The sequence below is a fragment of the Ctenocephalides felis genome, unplaced genomic scaffold (genome assembly GCF_003426905.1).
Source record: "Ctenocephalides felis isolate EL2017-DRISC unplaced genomic scaffold, ASM342690v1 CF-g0.4_SCAFFOLD_01886, whole genome shotgun sequence".
Classification (NCBI taxonomy): Eukaryota; Metazoa; Arthropoda; class Insecta; order Siphonaptera; family Pulicidae; genus Ctenocephalides; species Ctenocephalides felis.
In genome coordinates, this window is record NW_020538040.1 from 151,681,748 (window position 1) to 151,704,830 (window position 23,083).

Below are 23,083 nucleotides of genomic sequence, written 5' to 3' on the forward strand. Positions count from 1 at the left end.
GTATACCTCATTAAAAATAATTTCATTGTTTTGGCATTTACTTCACATTATGGCACTTGTTTCACTGTGTAATACTATTCAGTAATTTTTACATTATTTATTTTTTAGGGCAAAGATCTCTTTATGGATCTAGATGAAGGTGCCTTGAAACTTATGGATCCTGAAAATTTAACGACTTTGAACACACAACCTATTCATACTATTCGGGTATGGGGGGTCGGTAGAGATAACGGCCGGTAAATATCTTTCTATTTTATTTCTAGATAGTTTGTAATAAGGAATTTTTCAATTCAGAAAATAAATGCGTGTTTTTGTTCGTGTAATATGAACTTTTTATCATATAATTTCATTTTCTTCCATTTTTATTTATCTCTCATGCTAGAAACAAATTAGCATGAAATTAATGATAATATGATGTTCAATATTTCTTTTGTAATTTCTATATGCTATGCATAATACGGAATAATAGTAAATATTAATCAATAAATAATTTTTTGTTTATTCTTGCATTGGGATATACAGTGAAAGGTAATTTGATAATATAAGCTGAAAATTTATTTTTTTCTATGTACCGTATTAAATGACAAATTCTCATTCACTTGTAACTATTTTGCAGAGATTTTGCGTACGTCGCACGAGACAGGTCAACTAGGAAACACATGTGTCACGTATTTCGATGTGATATACCGGCTAGGACTATTGCAAATACTTTAAGAGACATTTGCAAAAAAATTATGATAGAACGATCCCTTCAACAAAGCTTATCTAGGCCATTTGATGACGGCGGCCCCGTGCGGCCAACAAATCTACCAACGGAGAGAAGATGGAATAACCGTGGTGGGCAAACTTTAGTCAGTGAGTATTCGTTTTTTATCTAATGAAGTACAGTGGTACCTCGACTTACGAGTGACTTGATATACGAACGTCAAAAAAACGTTTTGTTGCCTCGGCATCCTAACAGAATTTGAGATACGAGCTTTAAGGGGGTCTTCCTATGTGACGGTCTGTTTTTTAGGGATATTTTAGGATTTTTTTCTACGACCAGTAAATATTTAGAGCTTCAAGTTTTTTATCATTTATTAACACATATTTGGACAGTATAAATATAAAATTTCAGCAAAAAATATTCAGTCAAACTAGAGTTACAGCGCTCTGAACACCCCCGCCTCGAAAATAAGAGCTCCCGCTTTCTCCACGATTCCGGCTGATCGGCTTATCTGAAAAAAAAAAAAAACGGCGTTTTAATTTGTAGGATTAAAAGCACTGAATGACCTATAATCAAATGAATATAAAAAAAATTGGATTTTTGATAGACATTTGAAATAAATGTTGCAAATTAGGCGTTTTTTTTTTGTTTTTTGCTATAAAAAAATCGAAGTTTTGAAAATTTTCGATAATAGTTCATTCCATGCGTTTAAATACGAGGTCTGTTCAAAAAGTACCCGGAATTACTAATAATTAAATTTCGCGGGTCTGGAGTGTCTGATTGTCAAAATTTTTTTTTTTATTGTGTTGGTATACATGCCCCTAAAGTATGATGAAATTTTCAGCTATATTCACTGTTTACTTTGTCTGTGGTAGTCGCTAAGGTTCGACGTGTTTTTCTGAGCTCGGCGATTTTTACAATGGAAGAATTGAAAAGTCAAAGAATTTGTATTAAATTTTGCGTAAAAAATGAAATAAAGTGTTGCAAAGTGCAAAAATTCACCAGATATGGCTCCGTGTGACTTTTTCCTATTCCCAAAGTTGAAGAGACCCATGAAAGGACGGCGGTTTTCCTCGATTGAAGAAAATCGCTGAGAGTGCTCAAGGACATATCAAAAAGTGAATATCAAGGGTGCTTCGAAAATTGGAAAAAACGCTGGCATAAGTGTATCATATCTGGGGGGGGACTACTTTGAAGGGGACCACATTAATGTAGACGAATAAATAAATATTTTTTTGAAAAAACGAAAATTCCGGGTACTTTTTGAACAGACCTCGTATATTGAGTGTGCCCTGTAAATTTCAAGTAATTCAGTCCAGCCGTTTCTGAGATACAATGAAGGAAAGTTTGAAAAACACAGTTTTGAGAAAAATGCGTTTAAAGGCTCTAATTGCCAACTCAGCGCTCCGAACCGCTCTTTCTTTTACCTGCTGTATCTTTAAAACGACTTCGAATTTTCTAAAATCGCTTTACTACCGTATTCTAGACATGTTAAGGGAGCAATTTATGAAAAAAAATCGATTTTTTCAACCCATCACATAGGAAGACCCCTTTAAGGGAGTAAGAGCTGTTTATAAAAATGTTAATGGCATAATGGAAATATGAATAATTTCGTCAGTTGTGACAATTAGTATAATAGTAAATGTTTTTATATTTAAATATTTCAATTTTAAGGGCCTTACAATAATTTATAAACAGCTTTCTGGGCTCTAAAAGTTTGTGGAAAAAAATCACCCCAAAAAAGTTCTAACATTTTGAGTATGGAAGTTGTCCAAAAAACATGTCTAACTCATTTCCACAATATCATGAATGGGAAGGAAAAAACAATAATTAAATTAATATATAGTTAATTTATTTTTAATATTCAAAAAACCACCTTGCCGGAACGAATTAACGGCTATTCAATGCATTTATATGGAAAAAAGTGCTTTCAGATATGAGCGATTCAACATACGAGCGTGGTTACAGAACGAATTAAACTCGTATGTCGAGGTACCACTGTACATTATTTCTAAATAATTTTTAACTTCTTTATCTTCTAATCCTAAAAATTATATCTTTTGTAAAAGTTAGTTGGTGTCTTATCAATGTTATTCTTTTTCTTAGCTCAATCTTTTCCCACACCAATGGAAGAACCACGCAAAGTTCTTCGAGCCCAATATTTAGGATGCACGCAAGTAGCACAGGCTTCTGGTATGCAAATATTGAATGATGCAATAGAATTACTTGCATCCACAAAACCAGTCGAGGAATGGATACAAGTCAATGTGGCGGTAGCACCATCAATGATTTCGATACTTAAACCCGGGGTAAAAAAATAAAAACAATAAGCAATAATTATAAAATATTCATATGAAGAAATGAAAGGTTATCGTACTATTCTGATACTGATATGTTTTCATTACAGGAGGAAAATAAATTAATTGTAGAATGTCGCGTTCGATATTTGTCATTTTTAGGAATAGGAAAAAATGTAAAACATTGTGCGTTTATTATGCACACGGCACAAGATCAATTTATGGCCCACGTGTTTTACTGTGAACCTTCCTCGGGGGCTTTATGCAAAACTGTAGAGGCAGCTTGCAAGGTAAAAAATAATAGATAAGAATACTTTAAGCTATTGAATGAAATTTCTTTTATCCTGCAAACTCGATAAACTGGGATTTTAATACCTAAACTTCTATTGAGCCTTATAATGTTGACTTTTCTGACATTTCCTTTTTCGATTTCATTTCTTCAGTTGAGGTATCAAAAATGCTTGGATGCGCATCCAGGCAGTACGGAAGCAGGCAGCAGCAATGGAGGTGGCAACGACTCATCTGGTAGAGGTTTGGGTGCCACCATTAAATCGTTCGTTGGCTCATTGACCGGTCGAAGAACACGTGGAGTATCCTGAGAAGAAGCTTCGTCTCTGCAGGTGCGTAGTCTTAATGGAGAAAATTGTCAGTAAAATCAATGTAAAATTGAAAATTGGAGTAGATATTGTTTTGATATTTTATTGTAAATTTAATGTGTATTTGAAATTAAATATATTTACTCTGTTTCTCATTGATTTATGACATAATGTTATGTTATTATAAATATACGTGTAATTACTTTTCATTAAAAAGCTAATCAAGTATTTTACAATCTAAGGACATCTACTTAATCCTTTTTTCTGTGTTTGTGTCATGTTTTAGACATGTTACTTTATTGTTTTTGTTTCTTCTTTGCGTCATCACTTTCCTTAAATAATCATATAATTGCACATGAAAACAGTCCATTGTATATAATATATTATCTAGTAATTTAGTAAGTGGAAAGCATGTAGTTCACATTTACATCGTTCCAACACTAGTAGCTGTTTACGAATATCGTATGTCCGTGTTTATTTGAATCAGATAACACTTTTGGCTTTTTGAAAAATTAAAATATTGTTTTGTGAAAAGGATTGGTAACTTTTTAGAATTTAGAAGCCCCATTCCATCCTCGACGTGATCAATTTTTTCTATTGGGATCCAAGTATAAATACAGACATCAGTAATTTATATCGCTGCTAATATTTTGTATAGTAGCAAAATATAAAAATAGAATAGAAACACTATTATATTTTCTAAAGTCATAGTAAAATTATTCAAAAAGTGAATATTCAAAATATTTAATTTTTTAATGTTTTAATAATGAAAGTTGTCAAGTTATTGCAAGACACTGTTCAAATTTCTTGACATTTAGGAAATTTATATAATACGACATATTAGAATATCAAATGCTACACATAGCTTTTTGATAGCTAATAATAAAAGTCTCAATTACGATACTTTTGAGCGCAGGTTGCCGACTACTGATCTAGTAGGGTAAGGTTGCTCAAGTCGTACCACTGCTTAATTTGTAGCCCGACTGCTTAATTTGTAGTCATATTGGAAAACACTAAGTGAAGGTAACCAATAACGGTTTTCATTTTATGAACAGTTCTATTTCCATTTAAGGAATCAGAATTTTAGAAATTAAGTATTGTTTTAATAATATTGTTCGACTTGGTAATTTATAACTAAAGAAAAGTTGATGTGAGACTGTATTCTATATAGTTTTTAGTAACAGGTACGACTTAGGCTCTAGGTGGTAAAACTAAGGTGATGCCTCAGTTGTACTGAAAGCACATTTTTGAATAACGTAAAAATACCCATTTCAATAGAAAAAAAATTAAGTAACTGTTAAAAAAATGCTAAATGTTTTTTTTAATTTAAGGGAGTATTCCGTTCTAGAGGCAAAACTTTTATACGATTTTTGAAAGGCCGTAAAGAACAATATTTGGTTAACAATATTTTCACTATATTTTTGTCTACACGTTCTAATAACTTGTTAAATAACTTAATGTTTTGAGAATATAAAAAAAAAATTAAAAATAGTCAAAGTTTTAAATCTAGAAGGTGATGAATTGGGTGGTCTAAAAAAATTGGCCTGACCATACCCATGATTTTGGCGCTTTAAATAATAGAAAGAAAAAAATATTCATTTATTATTAATCTAGAATGATGTCGCATTCGTATGAACTACGGACAAGTTAAATTTTTTTTTCAAAAAATAGCGACTGTCAGAAAAAAAATTTAGAACTTTTCTTTTGATATTCTCGATTTTTTAAAAAATAGTATAAATCGGAATTTGAGAATGAGCGTAATTCATACTGAAAAGAAGTCTATAAAGAAAACTTTAGGAATAATTTAAAGTAAATCTGTCCATCTGTCGTATCGGAAATGACACTTTCGATAAAAACCTTTATAAAGTATTCTTTATATTTTTGAATAGTTGAACTCAGACAAATATAAAAAAAGTATATTTTTAATTTTACACTAGAATACTTTCAAAATTGCACTAAGTGGTCGTCTCACGTGAGGCTTTTAGGGGGAAGAGAGGTTTGACAAAAAATCATGAAAAATTATGTAGGGGAGGGAGGAGGCTAGTAAGATATCACGTGTATATATTTTTTACCTAAATTATAAAGTAAAAAAAATTACGTTTTTTTTTTGAAAAATTTGTTCGGAAAATTTTACGTTACTAAAAATACACGTGATGTTTGGTGGTGGGCAGGGTGGGGGGCAATTCTAAATATCACGACGTATCACCATGGGAGAGGTGGGGTCCAAAAATTGCTAAAAAATCGATCACGTGATTAATGGACGCCCCCTAAAATAATATAGCATTATTTCGATAGCGGATACGACTTTGGCAACCTTACCATATATCTTTTCTGGACTACTGATTCAATACATGTTTAATTACTAGTTTGATAAATTTGCAACGTTCCAAAAGTTATTGTGATAACAAAATATAGTACATAAATTTTGATTTCAATAATGAGTAATAAAAATAAATAAAAAATAGGGATCGATGCTATATAACTCGTTAGTGGTCGTTTTAATCGAACGGTGTTTGTCATACAGTATTGGTAAACGGCATGTAGTTTCCATCTGATTAGTAGTGTGCGTCTACAGGAATTATGGCCTTTGCCTGCAGAGCGCGAAGTCATCCCACATCGACACCTCCAGTCACCTCTGACATTGAAATATTTCGGCAGCTCCGAAGAGTCGGCATTGTCTTCTATAAGTTCACAATCTGCTAATCTGCGCTCATTGTTAAGTCCCACATTAGACACACGTAGAATTTCTAACCACTTGCAAAGATGGGTGTAGTAGAGTAAATTCGCAGCTCCTACTGATAACAAATGATAAGTATTATTGGATAGGCATTATTTTATAAGCTAGATCTTGTATAGTGTAGATATTGTGAAAATTTTCCAATGTTTTTAAACCAATACCCAAGAACGCTATGTTTTTCTATTTATCCTATTTAGAATATATTATTATAATCCGTAAATTATAACAATACATTCTAAATGATACAGTGTGACCTTGGTGGATGCTTTTATAAAATATTTATCCAAAAATGTTATTTATCCTATATATGTACATCATATTTCTCTTCGAGCAATTGTCGTAACTTGAAATCATACGTATATAAAGTATAAGTAATTCATCCAGGCAATCATTATTACAGGAACATGTTCTTGAAGTTTGTGCTTTTGTAGTATAAAAATCTATTGTGATTAATATAACAAATTGCTGTATTTGTTATAAATTTCAAATATTGTTGTTATTGTTGAAATCTAATTGCACTACACAAGGGTTTAATTTTAGAATACGAACCTTGCCCTTAGTGTGTGATAAATATTGTAAATCTATACAAGCTCTTGATTCTGTGATCATGACATCTGAATAAAGTATTATCAAGAGATTTAGGGGTCAATTCTCCGGTAAAATCGACCGTAACATAGTGTTGTTATAGCAACCCTCCTTTCTTTATATAAAATGGTAATAAAAACTGACAAAACTCTATGTATTTGTTGTACAGTCTGGCTTTTTAGATATGAAACCTGACCTAGAAAACACACAAATGTTAAAAAAAGATTGTTATCATAACTGCATCTTTTTGATGTGCATTTATAACACATACATGAAGTTAGGTTTTATGTGTATACAGCATTTGCCAGTATTTACTACCATTTTATATGAAGAAATGAGCGTGACAAAGCGTTGCCATAACAGCAGTATGTTACTGTCTTTTTTACCGGAGAATTTGCACCTTACTATTGTAATTAAAGGATAAATTACATTTACATTAAAAATATATTTAATTAGGACTTAATTTATTGATTATATTCCTCTCCAGTATTTCTGTTACTACATGACCGATATCTACGATTTAATATTCCATGACAATTTTTTATATACAATCATTGGGTTAAACAAGTAAGGCAACGATACAAACATAAAGGTGAATAAATTGTCCAATGAAAATAATGACATCTAATTTATTAACTGTATACTTATTTATTACTTGAAAAAATATAAACATTGTAGAGATATAAGTGTATATTTACACTAAAATTGCTTTTGCACATTTAACTTACGTGTTCAGCTATCTTGCCTTAACTAGATACCTTACCATGCCTTGTGTTGTCTCAACATACATTAAGCTTAATAGTTTGTACTTAATATTGTATTAAGTTATTAAAGATAACATTTATTTAGAAATCTATTGTAATATTAGCTTGCAATAATGAACAAAAATGTGTATTGAATAAAATATGGATATTTTCGAATCGTACTAAGAAAAATAAATAACTAAATAAATAATTCTACCATTACGGTTTTTATTGCATAGAAGATTTCCAAATTAATTTCGTTATGCATTTTTATTCAAATTTTGCGGGATATTGTAATCGGTGTGTCTCTTACAATCGTGGGCTGCAAATTGTGTAGCATATAAGAGAGCTAGAATAAAAATTAATAAAATTTTGTTGACACAAACTCGAGCTACCTTTTACTGATGCTAAATGTAGGTGTGCTCATACAATTAATTGATGCACATTGCACAATTGCTACGATCAATATATTGTAAGTGTTAAATTAAATAGCTTCAATATTGTCTGCCAGAAATATATATGTGTGCTGTTCCCATTGGTTTGATGTAATTTTGTTGTTAAAATAATTTATTAAATAGAACTTTATTTAATCATTGACATCTTGAAAGTAAAGACATTTATTTTAATAATAATATTTGATAATATTCTATTGGAGTCATGTAAGGAAAATAATGGCTAAATGACACTATGAAATCTGAACAAATTATGGGATATATAGGCTTTTTGATAGATTAGAATTGCTAATATAATATCTCAATTTGTTCACCGACGTCGTTATTAATGTGATTTAGTCATAACCTAGTATTATACCAAGAAATGTATTTATTTAAAGTTTATTGCTAGTAATTTCATATTTTTTATTACGTTTGTATTTTATATTATATGTCACTTTACAACAGACTATCCAATATTTATATTATAATATAATCTTTTATTTTGGTTTATATTATAATATACAAATTATAGTATAGTCTGTATTTGTACATTAAACATTATTAGACAGTGCAAGTCTTAAATATAAGAAAGCTTGACATTGCTAAGCAAACTATTAATAAATACATAGGATATGTGACCTGCAATTTTGCACTGTTAGCTATTTTACGATAATAACTATTGCATAATTATTTTGACTATTTTTGTATTCTAATTATTTAGTTATATAAGAATAGGAATTATGATTACTATATCGTTTCAAAAGAAGAATTGCGAATGTGTTAAAAAACAAAAGATATTAAGAAGTGAAATTAAAGATTTTACGCGATATTGCTCTATTTGAGTTTTTAAATTTGTAAATAGGAAATATATGTTTTTGGTAAATATCAATATTTTAATATTTTAAAAGAGCAACAATAAAGATAAATATATTTTTAGTGATAATATAATCTTAATGCAATTGTGTGCAATTTTATTGCATATTACCGAATATTTTGTCTGATTATTATTAAAAGTATTTTCAATTGATTATCATTAAAAATCAATATTTTTACATTTGAATATAATATTTTCTTCGTTGCTCTTGCTACCGCTATGCCTTCATGTATATGCAACTATTTCAAAGCAGATTTTAGAAATATAGATTTATTTACTAAAATGTAACAAAATATTCACTTTAAACTTTAATGACATGTATATAATGAAAATGATGTCTTAATGATTCTTTATGATGTTTGCTTGGTTTGTCATATGAATAAACTTTTAAAATTTCGCATTATCTACTTTTATTTTAAAAAAACCGTTATGCACATCCATTTTGCGGCTTTGTATATGTTTGCACAATTACTTTATAATATTTCATTTTATTCCAAAGTCTCCCTTTCTTGTTCTTTATAAAACAATGTGTTATTTTGTGTTTTTTTCTTGTGGAAACAATGTAGTTTCCAGCCATTTACCTGCATCTCCGCTTTTTTTGAAAATAAGGTTTATTCCCCTTAATTTTTCGTAAATACTCAGCTGATAATATAATTTATTTAACGGACTACAAAATAATATACAATATTATTATGTAAAAATGTACATAAAAATGCATAATACATAAACAATAATTATTTGCCTATTACTTTTTTGGCATCATTTCGACTTTTCTGGTTTGTATTTGCACTGGTCTTTGAACATTTTTGCATACCTCAGAAAAAATCGATGTGTGTTTGTGTATGTTTTGTCCGCATTTTTTCATCCACGTTTTCGGACGCACAGATCAACCGATTTGAATGGTTCAAAAAACATTCGATTCCTATTGATAGTGAGACATGCTTATTAGTTTCTGGCAAAGGCAGGTCTAGCCGTTTACGGAGATACGGAGCTAAGAGTGCAGAAAATAGAAATATAGTTTTTGAGAGAACGGAGTATCCGATTTGAATGATACAAAAACATTCAATTTGTAATTACAAATTGAATGTTATTGTATGATTGGGAGAAGTGATGATTAGTTTTTTGCAAAGGCAGGTCCAGCCATTTTGAATATACAGAGCTAAATGTGCAAAAAATGGCAGTTTTTAAGAGAACTAAGCATCCGATTTGAATGATTCAAAAAACATTCTGGTTGTGTGGCAAAACGATTGCTTTTGAAAAAAATTATTTCGAAATTTTTTTTTTCAAAAAAAATTTTTTTTTTGTGTATCGAAAATAATTATGAATTTAATTATAATTCTTGCTAAAATTCTAACGCTCACTTATATACTTTAAATAAATCATTTTACCTTTGCAATTTAGTTTATATAATTCTTATAAATATTAGACAGTATTTATAATAATCTATTTGAAAACATTTAATATTCCTCAAACATACGTTACGGTACGGGAAGTTCCAGCAATTTGCCTCAAGGCACGATGCCATACACCCCTAGTTTTAATGTTATATTAAATTCATTTTACACTTGTTGGAATAAACTACTGGCAATACTTTTCTAAATATGTTCCCTCTCATGTGGCAACACTATTGCACTATTGCCATGCTGCGAGCTGTCGGAAATTATTCGAAGTTTACGGTTTACAAATTGTTTACATTTGTTATGCCGTGTAAACAAAACTTAATATTTTTATTATAGGGCGTGAAGTAAACCTTTTTCAACCAATTTATCGCCCGCATTTTAAAGTAGCATGTATAAAGATCACAAAGTATTGAATTAAATTAGATATTAACAAATGTCAATATGCCGGGTACAATTTTAGAAAACTTAAGTGGTCGCAAGCTAGCATGTCTTGTGTCGTTATTACTCATTTCCCAAGTAGTGTGCTTCCTTATCGGTGGATTAGTAGGTAAATATTAATTCCAACATGTATGTTTTATTGAAAAATGTATAAATCAAGCTGTCTGTGTTCTAGCCCCATCTCCATCAAATGTAAATTTAGTTTTGGGGACCATTTGTCGAGATAACGGTGGCCACAATGATACAACTAAATGGTTGTACCCCAGAGGCAAAGGCTCTTGTGAAAAAATTAATGTTGCAGATATTAAACAGCATAAGCAAATGGCCATGGAGATAGTCTTCACGTTCCAGGTATTTAGCACAAAGTTTGATTATAATATTAATATATATATATATATATATATATATATATATATATATATACAGTAGAACTTGTTTATCCGGATTTTGGTTATACGGATTTGGAATTATCCGCACTACCAACTGCAACAATTTTATGTATGTACATACCTACAATTCGAATTTTTGCATTATTAATGGTACAGTTTAGTATATGTATGTAACTTAATCTAAGAAAATATGTATGTACATACATAAGGAAGTGTTGATTTCTTAATAAACAATATTTTTGTTGATTTGAATAATATTCAATTATTCAAATTTTCGATTATCTGAATGCTGTCGACAACAATTAGTCCGATTAATCGAGTTTCTACTGTATACAGTATTAATAAACATAACATGATATTTTAGATTCCTCTTCCAAAAGACAACATGATTTTGGACTATTCACGCTGGCAACAGAATTTGATTGGTGTAATCCAAACTGATATTTCATATGAAAGCAGCTTCTTAATACGTATGTGTATTTAATTTATGTAACATTATTTATTGAATCTAAAAATTCTATTAACTCTATATGCTCAATGGTGTGTCGCTTTGCAATTCACCTGTGGGCATGGTTTATATTAACACTTAACGGATGGGTCAAATCTGTTCTGATCGCACCTAATTTTCTTGAATTTTTTCATTGTGACTATAATAAAACTTCATTAAATCAATCATAATAATTTATTTAATATTTCATAATCATAAAGCTTTTAGTATTTTAGTAGAGTGTGTGAACATTCACCTTTATGTAAACGCAAACACATAAATCTGAAGTGCCCACCCTGTAAGTGTTAATATTATGTACAGTTCATTTGCCAATTATATTTGAAAATATACTGCATTTAGCAGTATAAGTTAATTTAATATAGTTTTTTTTTTTTCAATTTAATTTATTGTGCAATCTTTAATATAAAACAATGAGCAAAGATTGTTAACAATATAAAAAATGATTAACATTATAATTTGATTATAATCCAGCAGAGAACCTATTAGGAGCATGATATAAAAGAAAAACAGACATACCCTTATTAAACATATATTTTTTCATTTTTTTTTTAATCTATACAAAATTGAGGATTTTTTTATGTGGTTTCCACAGATTTTTGCTTGTGGAGACCGCAGCACAAAATGGTCTTGAACATGTTAATTAAGTGTAACATTTAAATTATATTACTACCTACTGCATAATTTACACTACCTTGAATACATGCTACTTATTAAATAAATACTGGAATTATCTGTTTTTTATTTTTATATAGAGACAAAAACGACATTAACACTTGATGCTCGTTTGGCATATCGAAATAAAGGTGATGCTGATGACGACTGGAAGTACTATTCATCATCTGTAATAGAAAGAGTTTTAAATTGTCATGTGGATGAGGTAAGTGTGGAGCAGGAAACTTTGTTCATTAAGTTTAATGCTTAGTACTATCATTTACAAATTAAATCTGGTAATTATAAAAATATAATACTTTTTATATTTAGTTTTTTTAAAAATCAATATAATCTCTCTCAGGGGATTTTACATTGGCTGTTTGAAACTGATTGATTGACAAAACAGGGGCATATCATTCATGCGTTCAGTGAGCGGTTAAATTTATCAAAATCAGTCTCTACAACTGGTCAACCATTTTTCTAATTTTGCTAGATTTAAAGCATGAGAGCACATAATTATGTGAATTTTTAAATTTTGTAAGGATTTATGATACTTTCATATTTCCTGTTACAATTCATTTTGTGTCTTTATAACTCCTGGAATAAGTCTCTTGAAGGAGTTAAAAATATATTTGAATTAAAATACATGATCAGTGAAAATTCACAAAAAAAACTAAAAAATTTATTACATAATAATAAATGACGGCGAGGCACTAAAATTCATATTATAAACATTTATGCATATGATACAATTTAAACCTTTTTTGATTTTTCAGAAACCTGTATACTACAATTGTAGTGCAATACCCTTGTTTGAACTTGGATCTTTACACCACGATTATTATTTATTGAATATTCGCCTTCCTATTGACAGTGAAAAGAAAATGAATTTGGATATAGGGTTTATTGAAGATATGTGGCTCACGGTAACAAATATTTGTTTAAGAAATTATTTAGTATAAAAACATTTAATTTGCTTTTATTTACTTTAAAACATTCTCCATAGATTATAAACCAAAATGGGGGCTTTACAAAAGTGTGGCTGTCTTTAAAAACTGTTTTCTTCCCATTTATTGTTGTTATAATGATATGGTTTTGGAGACGTGTTCATATGCTCTCAAGATCACCAGCTTTATTAGAATATATGCTGATATATTTAGGGCTTACTTTAACTTTCTTAAATAGTAAGTAATAAAATTATTTAAATATACCATAGTTCATTTCATCTTCATTTATTTAAAGATTATATAATTTAATGTACTGATTTAGGTTGAAAACTTAATTATAAAACATGAACTTCAAATAATATTGTAATATAAGTATTGCAATGTATTAACTTAGAACTCTTATTATTTATTTATTCATAATAAATTTTTTTAATATGGCATGGTTTCATAATTTTATGTTTTCACATTTTGAAGAAAATAATTTGTTTATAGTTGGAAATCATTTTTGTTGTTACTCAGTATTTTAATTACAATATGTGTTTATTTTGATATTGCCTTATTCATATTTTTTTTTTTTTAGTGCCTTTGGAATACTTAACTTTGATATATGATATGCCATTTATGTTACTTTTGGGCGATATACGTCAAGGAATATTTTATGCAATGCTACTATCATTTTGGCTTATATTTGCCGGAGAACACATGCTGGTAATTATTTTTCACAGACTATTTCTAAATTTGTCTTTTCTTTAGCACTGGAATTTACTTCTAATTTTTTAATAATATTAGATTCAAGACACTAAGAAAAGTACATTGAAGGAATATTGGAAGAATCTCTGTGCTGTGGCTATGGGCTGCGTTTCTTTATTCATTTTTGATATGTGTGAACGTGGTGTGCAACTCCATAATCCATTCTACTCTATTTGGGTTACAGATATTGGAACAAACTTAGCAGTATCCTTTTTCAATAATCTAGTTTTATATTTTTCCATATTTGCATGTTTCTAGATTATATATATTGCTTTATGATTTTTTCTTAATAATTATTATAGCTAACTTTCATTATCCTCGCTGGAATTTCAGCTGGTGTTTACTTTATGTTCCTTTCCTACATGACATGGAAAGTGTTCTGTAACATTAGCATTAAGCAGTCTTCATTGCCTGCTATGTCTACAGCTAGACGATTACATTATGAAGGATTAATTTATCGTTTTAAATTTTTAATGCTAGCTACTTTATTATGTGCAGCTTTAACAGTTATTGGTTTTATTTTGGGACAAGTAAGTAACTCATTTCAATTTTAGTTCAAAGTAAGTATTGTAAATTCTACTAATTTGTTTTGTAATATACAGGTTACTGAAGGAAAATGGAAGTGGGATGACGATATTGATCTCAATTTTACTTCAGCCTTTTTCACTGGAGTTTATGGAATGTGGAACATTTATATTTTTGCATTGATTATTTTATATGCTCCTAGTCATAAACAGTGGCCTGCCGATAGTCATATAAGTAAGATTTTTTTTGTTACTATTTACTAATTATCTGAATAATAGTTCACAAAATGATGTTTTTATTGAGGCATATTTTGCTACTTGCATGGCACATGCCAGTTTAGTATCTGGATCTTTCTTTACATTTATTTTTAATTTATTTACTGCTATCTGTTATTGAAAGCAATGAGCAGAAATTGTTAATATGAGAAAAGGGATCACTTTCTCACAAATTATCACTTTCTCGTATATTGTTAACAATTTCTGCTCATCGTTTTCATTAGCAGATTGTAGAATAAATGAATTAAAATATATATATGGGTACAGATATTTCTAAATATATATATATATATATATATATATATATATATATATATATATATATTTAGAAATATCTGTACCCACACTTTTGTCCACATAGAATTGCCATTTAGTTTTAGTTTTCTGTATTAGCTTGATTGAAAAAGTTCTTCATATACAATATTTAGGCTGCGATTTTCTTGAGCGAATACAACAGCACGTTTAGCCTTTTTCAAGCATTTAGAGAGTTTTGACTTTCTGTTAATCATAACTAACATTTAAAAAATGAAAAATCCAGCTTATATTTTTGAAAAAATAGCTATCAATGATACTAACTAAATAAAATAACTTATGAATAATTAATTTTTAGTTAAATCTGTAAGGTGAATGCAAATGTACTTACACTATAATTATTTAAAATAGTTTCATAAAGGTAAAAAAAATTAAATGAAACAAAATTATTCAAATTAAAATAATATAAGATGTAAAAATATATATAAGATTATTAAAATATTTTGAATTATGGTAAGACAAAATTGAAAAACCAAAAAAAAAACAATTAATAAACCAGTTAACTTTATTGTTAAATTTCATGTGGATGTAATCGCGATATTTAAAAGTAAACTTGGCCCAGATGCATCCTGCCAAGAAGTTTCATCAAGATTTGTTCAGTCGTTTCGAAAAAAATGTTAATTTGGTGTATATACCCTATTTACATTAGTGCATATAATAGCTAAATCTATATTACAGCCACTCTAATTTTATTTATATGTATAAATAATTATATTCTCATTTGTTTATATATATATTTTTCATATTTTATAGTTGTAATATTTTATCATAATCTTACAGCTGATCATAGTGTGAGTGAAGAAATAGAATTCAGCCGTTTGCCAACAGATCCTTGCTCAAGTGAAATATCATCCCTTACTTCATTTGTTAGAAAAACAGCAGTGGATTAAATGGGAAAATCTTTGGTTGTTATATGGTGCATGTGGTTTTGAAATACTCAATTTGAGGTCTTCGCAATCTTTATAGATTAAGATTTTATACAAATGTGCTTTTAATACAAAAACGTCATGAATATGTACGTCATAAGATATGAGTTCTGTGGTATTATATTTTACATCTATAAATGATAACCATTTAATGATAATTATTTTGCTAAAGTAAATTAGAGTTAATTAATATTAATAATTGAAACGTATTAGATGTTGTGTTATTGAAATAATTTTTATATTTATATGATCTTAATATTATATAAGCCTAACAGTATTATTGATAAATGGCCATGTTAATTTTATGTATATTTATACCCATAATTTTATAGCTTTTTATATGAAAATGTAATATTAAGTTTGCTAGATTAAAATTTACTTTATTTTGAAGTGGCTTCTGCTAAGCTCATTCAACTCGAATACTAGAAGCTTTTAAACAATGTTTTAAAAAGAGCTTTCTAATATTTTAACAAATTCTTAGCTATTTATGTTGCTCTCTGTTTTGTACTATAATTTTAACTGATAACAGTATTCACATAAACAATTGTAATGTTTGTTTTTGCAAACTGTTTAATTATTGTCTTGTAACTTTCATAATTGTCTTATTACTATTTATTTCATACATACTATTCATTTTCATTTGAACCATTGATCCATAATGTATATATAAAGTTGCGCTTCCGTCAATGTACATTGATGTTAAAATAAATAATTATAATTTAACATCTCTATTTCAAATATCTAACTTAGTTTATTCAAGGTTTCAAGTGATTCTAAATCGTTTGACTTTACATCGGCTTTAAATTGTTCGAAATTTGGTAAAGCTATATATGCGTGTGGACTAAAATTTGACCTGATGACCAAATTTTCTTAAAAACGGATGCACTGATTTCAAAAAATTTATGCCATTTGATATTGATTAGTATTGCAAGACGATCATCCGAGCTGTTTCTTTAGAATTTGCAGCAAGGTGCAAAAGTTTTCATCAACGTTCTCACCAAAAATGTTCAACTGACTTTGAAAATTTTAAAACACGATAAACGAAAACAATGAAATGATATGACTTGGGTATTGTGCTGACTAGTTTTTAGTTAAGATCGGCCGGGCTGTTTCTTCATAATTCATTGTTGCATTTTTTTGGCATTGACGTTCACATGAAATAAAACACATTTTTAGAACACCAAGTAAAATGATATGTACAGCCATACTTGTTTATCTATGTGTGTTAACAATAGTTAGTTCTAAATAGCTAAATATTATTGATTAAGTTGGTTATTTACATGTATCGAAAAGTTTATATAAATTGCCTTAAAACAAAATGCCACTTACAATTAGTAATTGCGTTACAAATTTCTAGATAAATGAAAAAATATATTGAAATCTAGTGTAGTATAAATTTTTATATTCTTATTATGTCACTTGAATTTACCGCTTTGCTATAGCCAAGACGCCAACCTTCAAAAATGTCAACAAGATAACGAAATTTGACCGATTGTGCAAAGATTTTATCTATATTTATTTAGAACATTGACAATATACAAGTCACATTATATAACAATTTTGCACATTTTCATCATCATGTCTTTCAGATTTTGTCCAAACCTATCGTTTTTATTTAATGAAGTTCCATTTGCCAGCAGATATCAAAAGGCAAAATCTTTGGGATTTAAAGGGGTTGAAAGCGGTTTCCCTTTCAATGCCGATTTAAATGCTGTCATAGATGCAAAAAATGATTCGGGCATTGATCATGTATTAATAAATATATATACAGGTAATAGATAATGTAGGAAAATGATTAACATAACAATGTCATTTTGTTCAATTTTAGGGGATACTTCGAAAGGAGAACTTGGCTGTGCATGCATACCTGACATGTCTTCAGTATTTGATGATGCACTTGATAAAACTATTGACTTAGCTAAGTCATTAAACTGCAAAATGCAAGTTCTTACTGTATTTATTTAGGAGCTTAAATATTTTATTGTTGTCAATGATAATGAAGATTTCAAATAAAAATTTGGCAGGATTCATTTAATGTCGGGAAAAGTAATTGGTCCATGTACACAACAAAACGATGAAGCTTATTTGCACAATTTGCAGAGAGCATCAAAAAAGTTAGAGCAAAATGATATAATCGGTTTAATTGAGCCAATCAACTCGATAACTGTGCCTGGATATTATTTAAATGATTACGGCAGAGGTAAGTGATATAATTTTTTTTATTACAAAATCTGTTTCAGTTAACTGTTATATTTTCTTTATATAAATTTGTATTTCATTTTATCCTCATATTTTATGAATCATCATTGTTTTATATGAATATTAATAGTTTTGTGAATAATATATGTCTATAAGTTATTACTTTATTCAAATCTAACTTGTTTTTTTTTTTAATATTTCAGCACTCACTGTCATTAAATCAATAAATAGTCCAAATTTGAAATTGATGCTTGATATTTTCCACCTACAACATATATGTGGAAACATTTCTCATAACATTAAGACATTGCTGCCATATATAGGGCATATCCAAGTAAGTTAAAATATTTCAGTTTAAGATTTAGTTAAAACTAATTTATACATAAGATAACTTGTTAATCAATAAATATATATTATTCAGATAGCGCAAGTGCCTAATCGCAATGAACCGAATACTCCAGGGGAAATTAATTTTCCATATGTGTTTAAACTTCTAGAACATCTAAATTATTCGAAATGGATCGGGCTTGAATATGTTTATAAAAATGGTTTTGACTGGATATCAGACTATGGTTATTCTAATTAATAATTGTTTTACAGTAATAACAACAATAATAATACAAATTTCAGCAGATTGTAAATGTTATTGACGCTTCTGATTTTGTTATGATCATAATAATTACCTCCCAACAAACAGCTTCATGCCTCACAGCAAACAGCTGTTATTTTGACGGATATATTGTTAAATTATCTTCATTTGTGTCATCATTATATACTCCTTATATCATCTCATATTGCATCAAATTGTAAATCACTGGCACTAGGTTTATTGATCATAATTATATAAATATGTATTGTATTGAAAAAAAAAATTAATATATTTTTGTACTGTGTGAAATAATGAATTTTATTTTGCATATACTGTCATTTACATTCATCGTTTCATTCTTTGAATAATTGCTTCACTGACATTTACTTTGATTTTGCTTATATCTGCGGTTATATATATATTTTTTTTTAATTTTATGTTTTGAAATTGTGCTTTCGAAGCATTTGTTAACTTCCCGTAGGGTAGTTATAGTAATGGGCCGAAAATCGTAAATTAATTTTTTTGCATTTCTCGACGTTTTGAAGTTTTTTGAAGATTTTGGCATACCTCAGAAAAAAATGATGTGTGTGTGTGTGTTTTGTATGTCCGCATTTTCTCTTCCACGTTTTCGAGCGCGGATCAACCCATTTTAATGGTTCAAATCATCATTGACATTCGATTCCTATTGATTCGGAGATGTGTCCGATTTGAATGATCTAAAAAACATTGAATTTGTAATGATTGGGAGAAGATGTGATTAGTTTTTGGCAAAGGCAGGTCCAGCCATTTCGAAGATACAGAGCTAAATGTGCCAAAAATGGCAGTTTTTAAAAGAACTGAGCGTCCGATTTGAATGGTTCAAAGAACTTTCTGCTTGTTTTAACAAAATAATTGCTTTTGAAAAAAAAAATTGTTTCAATTTTTTTTTTGTATATCGAAAATAATTCAGATTTTAATTTAATTCTGATTAAAGTTTTTTAACTCTGACTAATCTTATATACTTTAAATAAATAGTTTTAACTTTGTAATTCAGTTTATATAATTCTTATAAATATTAGACAATGTAATAATATTTATAATAATCTATTTGAAAACATTTAATATTCCTCGAACATTTCGTTACGGTACGGGAAGTTCCAGCAATTTGCCTTAAGGCACGATACACCACTAGTTTAGCTGTCCATTAACTCGAAAAGAGCGATTATGAGCGAGTTCAAAATCTATTGAAGTACTTTATTGAATTTTAATGCATAGATTTTTCAGATTTTTTAAATGCAAAAACATTTTGAAATAATTTCAGTTTCACTTATCTAATATTTGAATGTACAACGGCAAGTTTTACCAATAGGTAGCGCCAAAATAGAGAAAGCAATTCACACAGCCGACATCTGAATATTACCAGATCGATGGTTTTCATTCGCTTTCCCTAGTTTATTTAAGAAGATTGGCGTTTTTTGTACAACTCACAGGCGTGTACAATAGAATTAAAAATGTGGAAGATGATAAAGTTACTTATTAAACTTTACTGACATTCCACATATAACATTAATGAAGCGGCACACGTTGTAACAAATAGTTTGGATCATTATGTGCATAATCTATTTGTTTATTTAATTTGTGTAATAATATGTACTGAATTACTAATAATTTATTACGTTGCTTTATAGGTTCTGATGCACCCAATTGGTTTTATTTTATTTGTTCTTACTATTGAGTATGGGTATTTGAAAGAAATTAGAACATGGAGAAGCCGTATTAGCTGAAAGAGGTAAGTTCATAAAAAAAAAATGAATTGTAACTTTTTTACCCTTTCGCTACGAGTTAGTTTTTCGCAGGAGTCACATACTGTATGATCCAACAAGCCGCACTAGTATTTGCTACACAAATTATTTTAAGATTTATCAATAATTATTACTAAATTAAAATCACAATAACAATTTAGAATTCTCAATAATTTATCCAAGTGTGATAAATATTTATGCACAGTTCAAACAACGGATGTCGTCTATAAGCGACACTAGTACAAAAAAGTCGTCAAACAGATGTTCCTATAGGCGACGCTCGTAGCGAAAGGGTTAATTGTACATTTTGTCAGGTTTGGACTATGACATACATGAGTTTTATAAATTTTATATTATGATCTAAGCACAATGCCTTAGATAGGACGATTGCATACATTTTGATAAATATAAGTCTAATGGTTAGGTCAATAATCGAAATATTTAGATAAAGATCATTTGTTTTATCAATATTTTGAATAATTGCAATTTTATATATAGGGCTATAATTTGCTGCAATGTGTCTAATATAACTACAAATTCGGAAGCCAATTATTTTTCCATAATATAAGATAATAGGATATTGTTAACATAAAAAATCGACTTATGCAATCTGAATGTTGTAACGTGAAGTGTTGCTTTGAGTGCATTTTACAATGTCTTATATAGCTTACCTATGGATTATGTATTTTCTGTTAATAAATTAGTAATAACCCCGCTTAACGCGGGTTACGTTCCATTAAAGTAAAGCGTAAAGCGAAATAACGCTAAACGGGACGATCTTAACATGCAAATAATTTGATAAGGTAAAGATAAAATAAAATTATGGCTATATATTAATTTCAACAATAAAATAAGATTATTTCATACAAAAATAAAAATAATTTTAACGAATATACTTATAAAAATAAATAAAATTCCAATTTATTCGAATCACTCAGTTATTCTGTTTCCAATATTTTGCTTTTTTAACTTCCCGTAGGGTAAGTTACAGAAAATGAAAATTTTTATATATTCTTACGTTTTAAAGGTTTCTGAACACTTTGGCATACCTTAGAAAAATTTGATGTAGGTGTGTGTTCGGATACATATTTTCGTCGACGATTTCGTGAACACGGATCAACCGATTTGAATAATTCGATTCGTATTGACAGGGAGACTTGCTGATTAGTTTTTGGCAAAGGCAGGTCCAGCCGTTTCGAAGATACGGGACAAAAAGTGCAAGAAAATTGTAATTTAGTTTTTGAGATAATGGAAGCGCTCGATTTGCATGATTCAAAAAAACATTTTATTTTTGTTGATGAAATGAAAAACTGATGAATTTTTTGGGTAGGCCGGTCTATGTCAATTGGCGGCCAAAAACGATCATTGCACATATGCACATCAAATTATCAGATATTTAATAATAAAAACAAACTTTTGTCACAAGTTGTTGATAGAAGGATAAAGCATTTATAACACAAGCCTTGCTGTTGATCTCTCTTATCAGAATTTTGATTATTTTCAACATATTGGTCCTTAATTTCTGTCACATTGATATCGTATCTATTTACATGTAACTTTGAAAACTATTTTTTTCTTTTCTTCGTAAACCCTCCACTATCAATATTTTGTTTTATTCTTGCTCAGTCAATTGCTTGATCATTATTAATAAAGACTAGCTGCTGTTTTTTTAACTATTTTTTCTAGATTTCCATATTATGTGATGTAAACTTTTTTTTATGGTATGTAATCTATACATTTCAAAGGTTCTGAACATTTTGGAATACCTTATAGTTAGAAAAATAGATGTATGTGTGTATGTGTATGTATGTATATGCTAATTCAAATATTCGTCGACTATTTCGGGAACATCGATTCAACCGATTTGAATGAGTTTTTGACCAAGACAGGTCCAGCCATTTCAAAGATATGAGGCAAAAAGAGTCAAAAATAGTAATTCAGTTTTTGAGAGAACGGAGAGAATTGTCAAAAATTTTATTTTTTCAAAGCTTTAAAAAAAATTTGAAAGCTTTTCTAAAAAAATCAATTTTTGGTACGGGAAGTTCCAACAATTTGCCTTAAGGCACGATGCCATGCATCATTAGTTTAACGATTTTACTCGTATTTTCGAGAATTACCAGGCAGAAATAAAAGAGCGCTAAATGTTAGCAGTGTTAAGCGAACTGTTTTACTGATTTTCTAGTTTGACTAATTTCAATAGAATAATTAACAAAATGCGCATCAGATAGACTTGAACTTGAAGGCTGAAGCCTGAAATCAGCAGTGACGGATCCAGCTTTGGCGCCAGGGGGGGGGGTCATAGAATTAAATTGTGTATAGAACATATATTTGCAATACGATCCTTAAATTAAAAATCCTTAAATTTTAGAAGTCTTTGACTCCGCCGTAAATTTTAGGAGTCTTTGACTCCGTCGGTCTATA

The 23,083-nt window shown here is 29.0% G+C and overlaps 3 protein-coding genes across 3 annotated transcripts in view; all 3 read left to right on the forward strand.

The window, feature by feature from the left end:
- Window positions 1-3,602, forward strand: part of LOC113378490 (protein Fe65 homolog) — a 144,325-nt gene extending 140,723 nt beyond the window's left edge. Inside the window, exons 7-11 of the mRNA XM_026619026.1 lie at window positions 109-236; window positions 617-855; window positions 2,813-3,015; window positions 3,117-3,293; window positions 3,447-3,602. Of these exons, the coding sequence (XP_026474811.1) occupies window positions 109-236; window positions 617-855; window positions 2,813-3,015; window positions 3,117-3,293; window positions 3,447-3,602 (903 nt within the window). The remainder of the gene's footprint in view (window positions 1-108; window positions 237-616; window positions 856-2,812; window positions 3,016-3,116; window positions 3,294-3,446) is intronic.
- Window positions 3,603-10,653: 7,051 nt separating this feature from the next.
- On the forward strand, window positions 10,654-16,087 carry LOC113377403 (protein wntless-like). The gene is made up of 11 exons (XM_026617717.1): window positions 10,654-10,919; window positions 10,986-11,161; window positions 11,564-11,669; window positions 12,460-12,584; window positions 13,135-13,284; window positions 13,365-13,542; window positions 13,886-14,013; window positions 14,095-14,259; window positions 14,358-14,585; window positions 14,658-14,814; window positions 15,948-16,087. The coding sequence occupies exons 1-11, from the start codon at window positions 10,814-10,816 to the stop codon at window positions 16,055-16,057; spliced, it is 1,629 nt and encodes a 542-aa protein (XP_026473502.1). The 5' UTR covers window positions 10,654-10,813; the 3' UTR covers window positions 16,058-16,087.
- A 1,525-nt stretch (window positions 16,088-17,612) lies between these two features.
- LOC113377732 (putative hydroxypyruvate isomerase) lies at window positions 17,613-19,109 on the forward strand. The gene is made up of 5 exons (XM_026618142.1): window positions 17,613-17,864; window positions 17,922-18,033; window positions 18,118-18,293; window positions 18,496-18,626; window positions 18,714-19,109. The coding sequence occupies exons 1-5, from the start codon at window positions 17,672-17,674 to the stop codon at window positions 18,876-18,878; spliced, it is 777 nt and encodes a 258-aa protein (XP_026473927.1). The 5' UTR covers window positions 17,613-17,671; the 3' UTR covers window positions 18,879-19,109.
- Window positions 19,110-23,083: the final 3,974 nt, after the last annotated feature.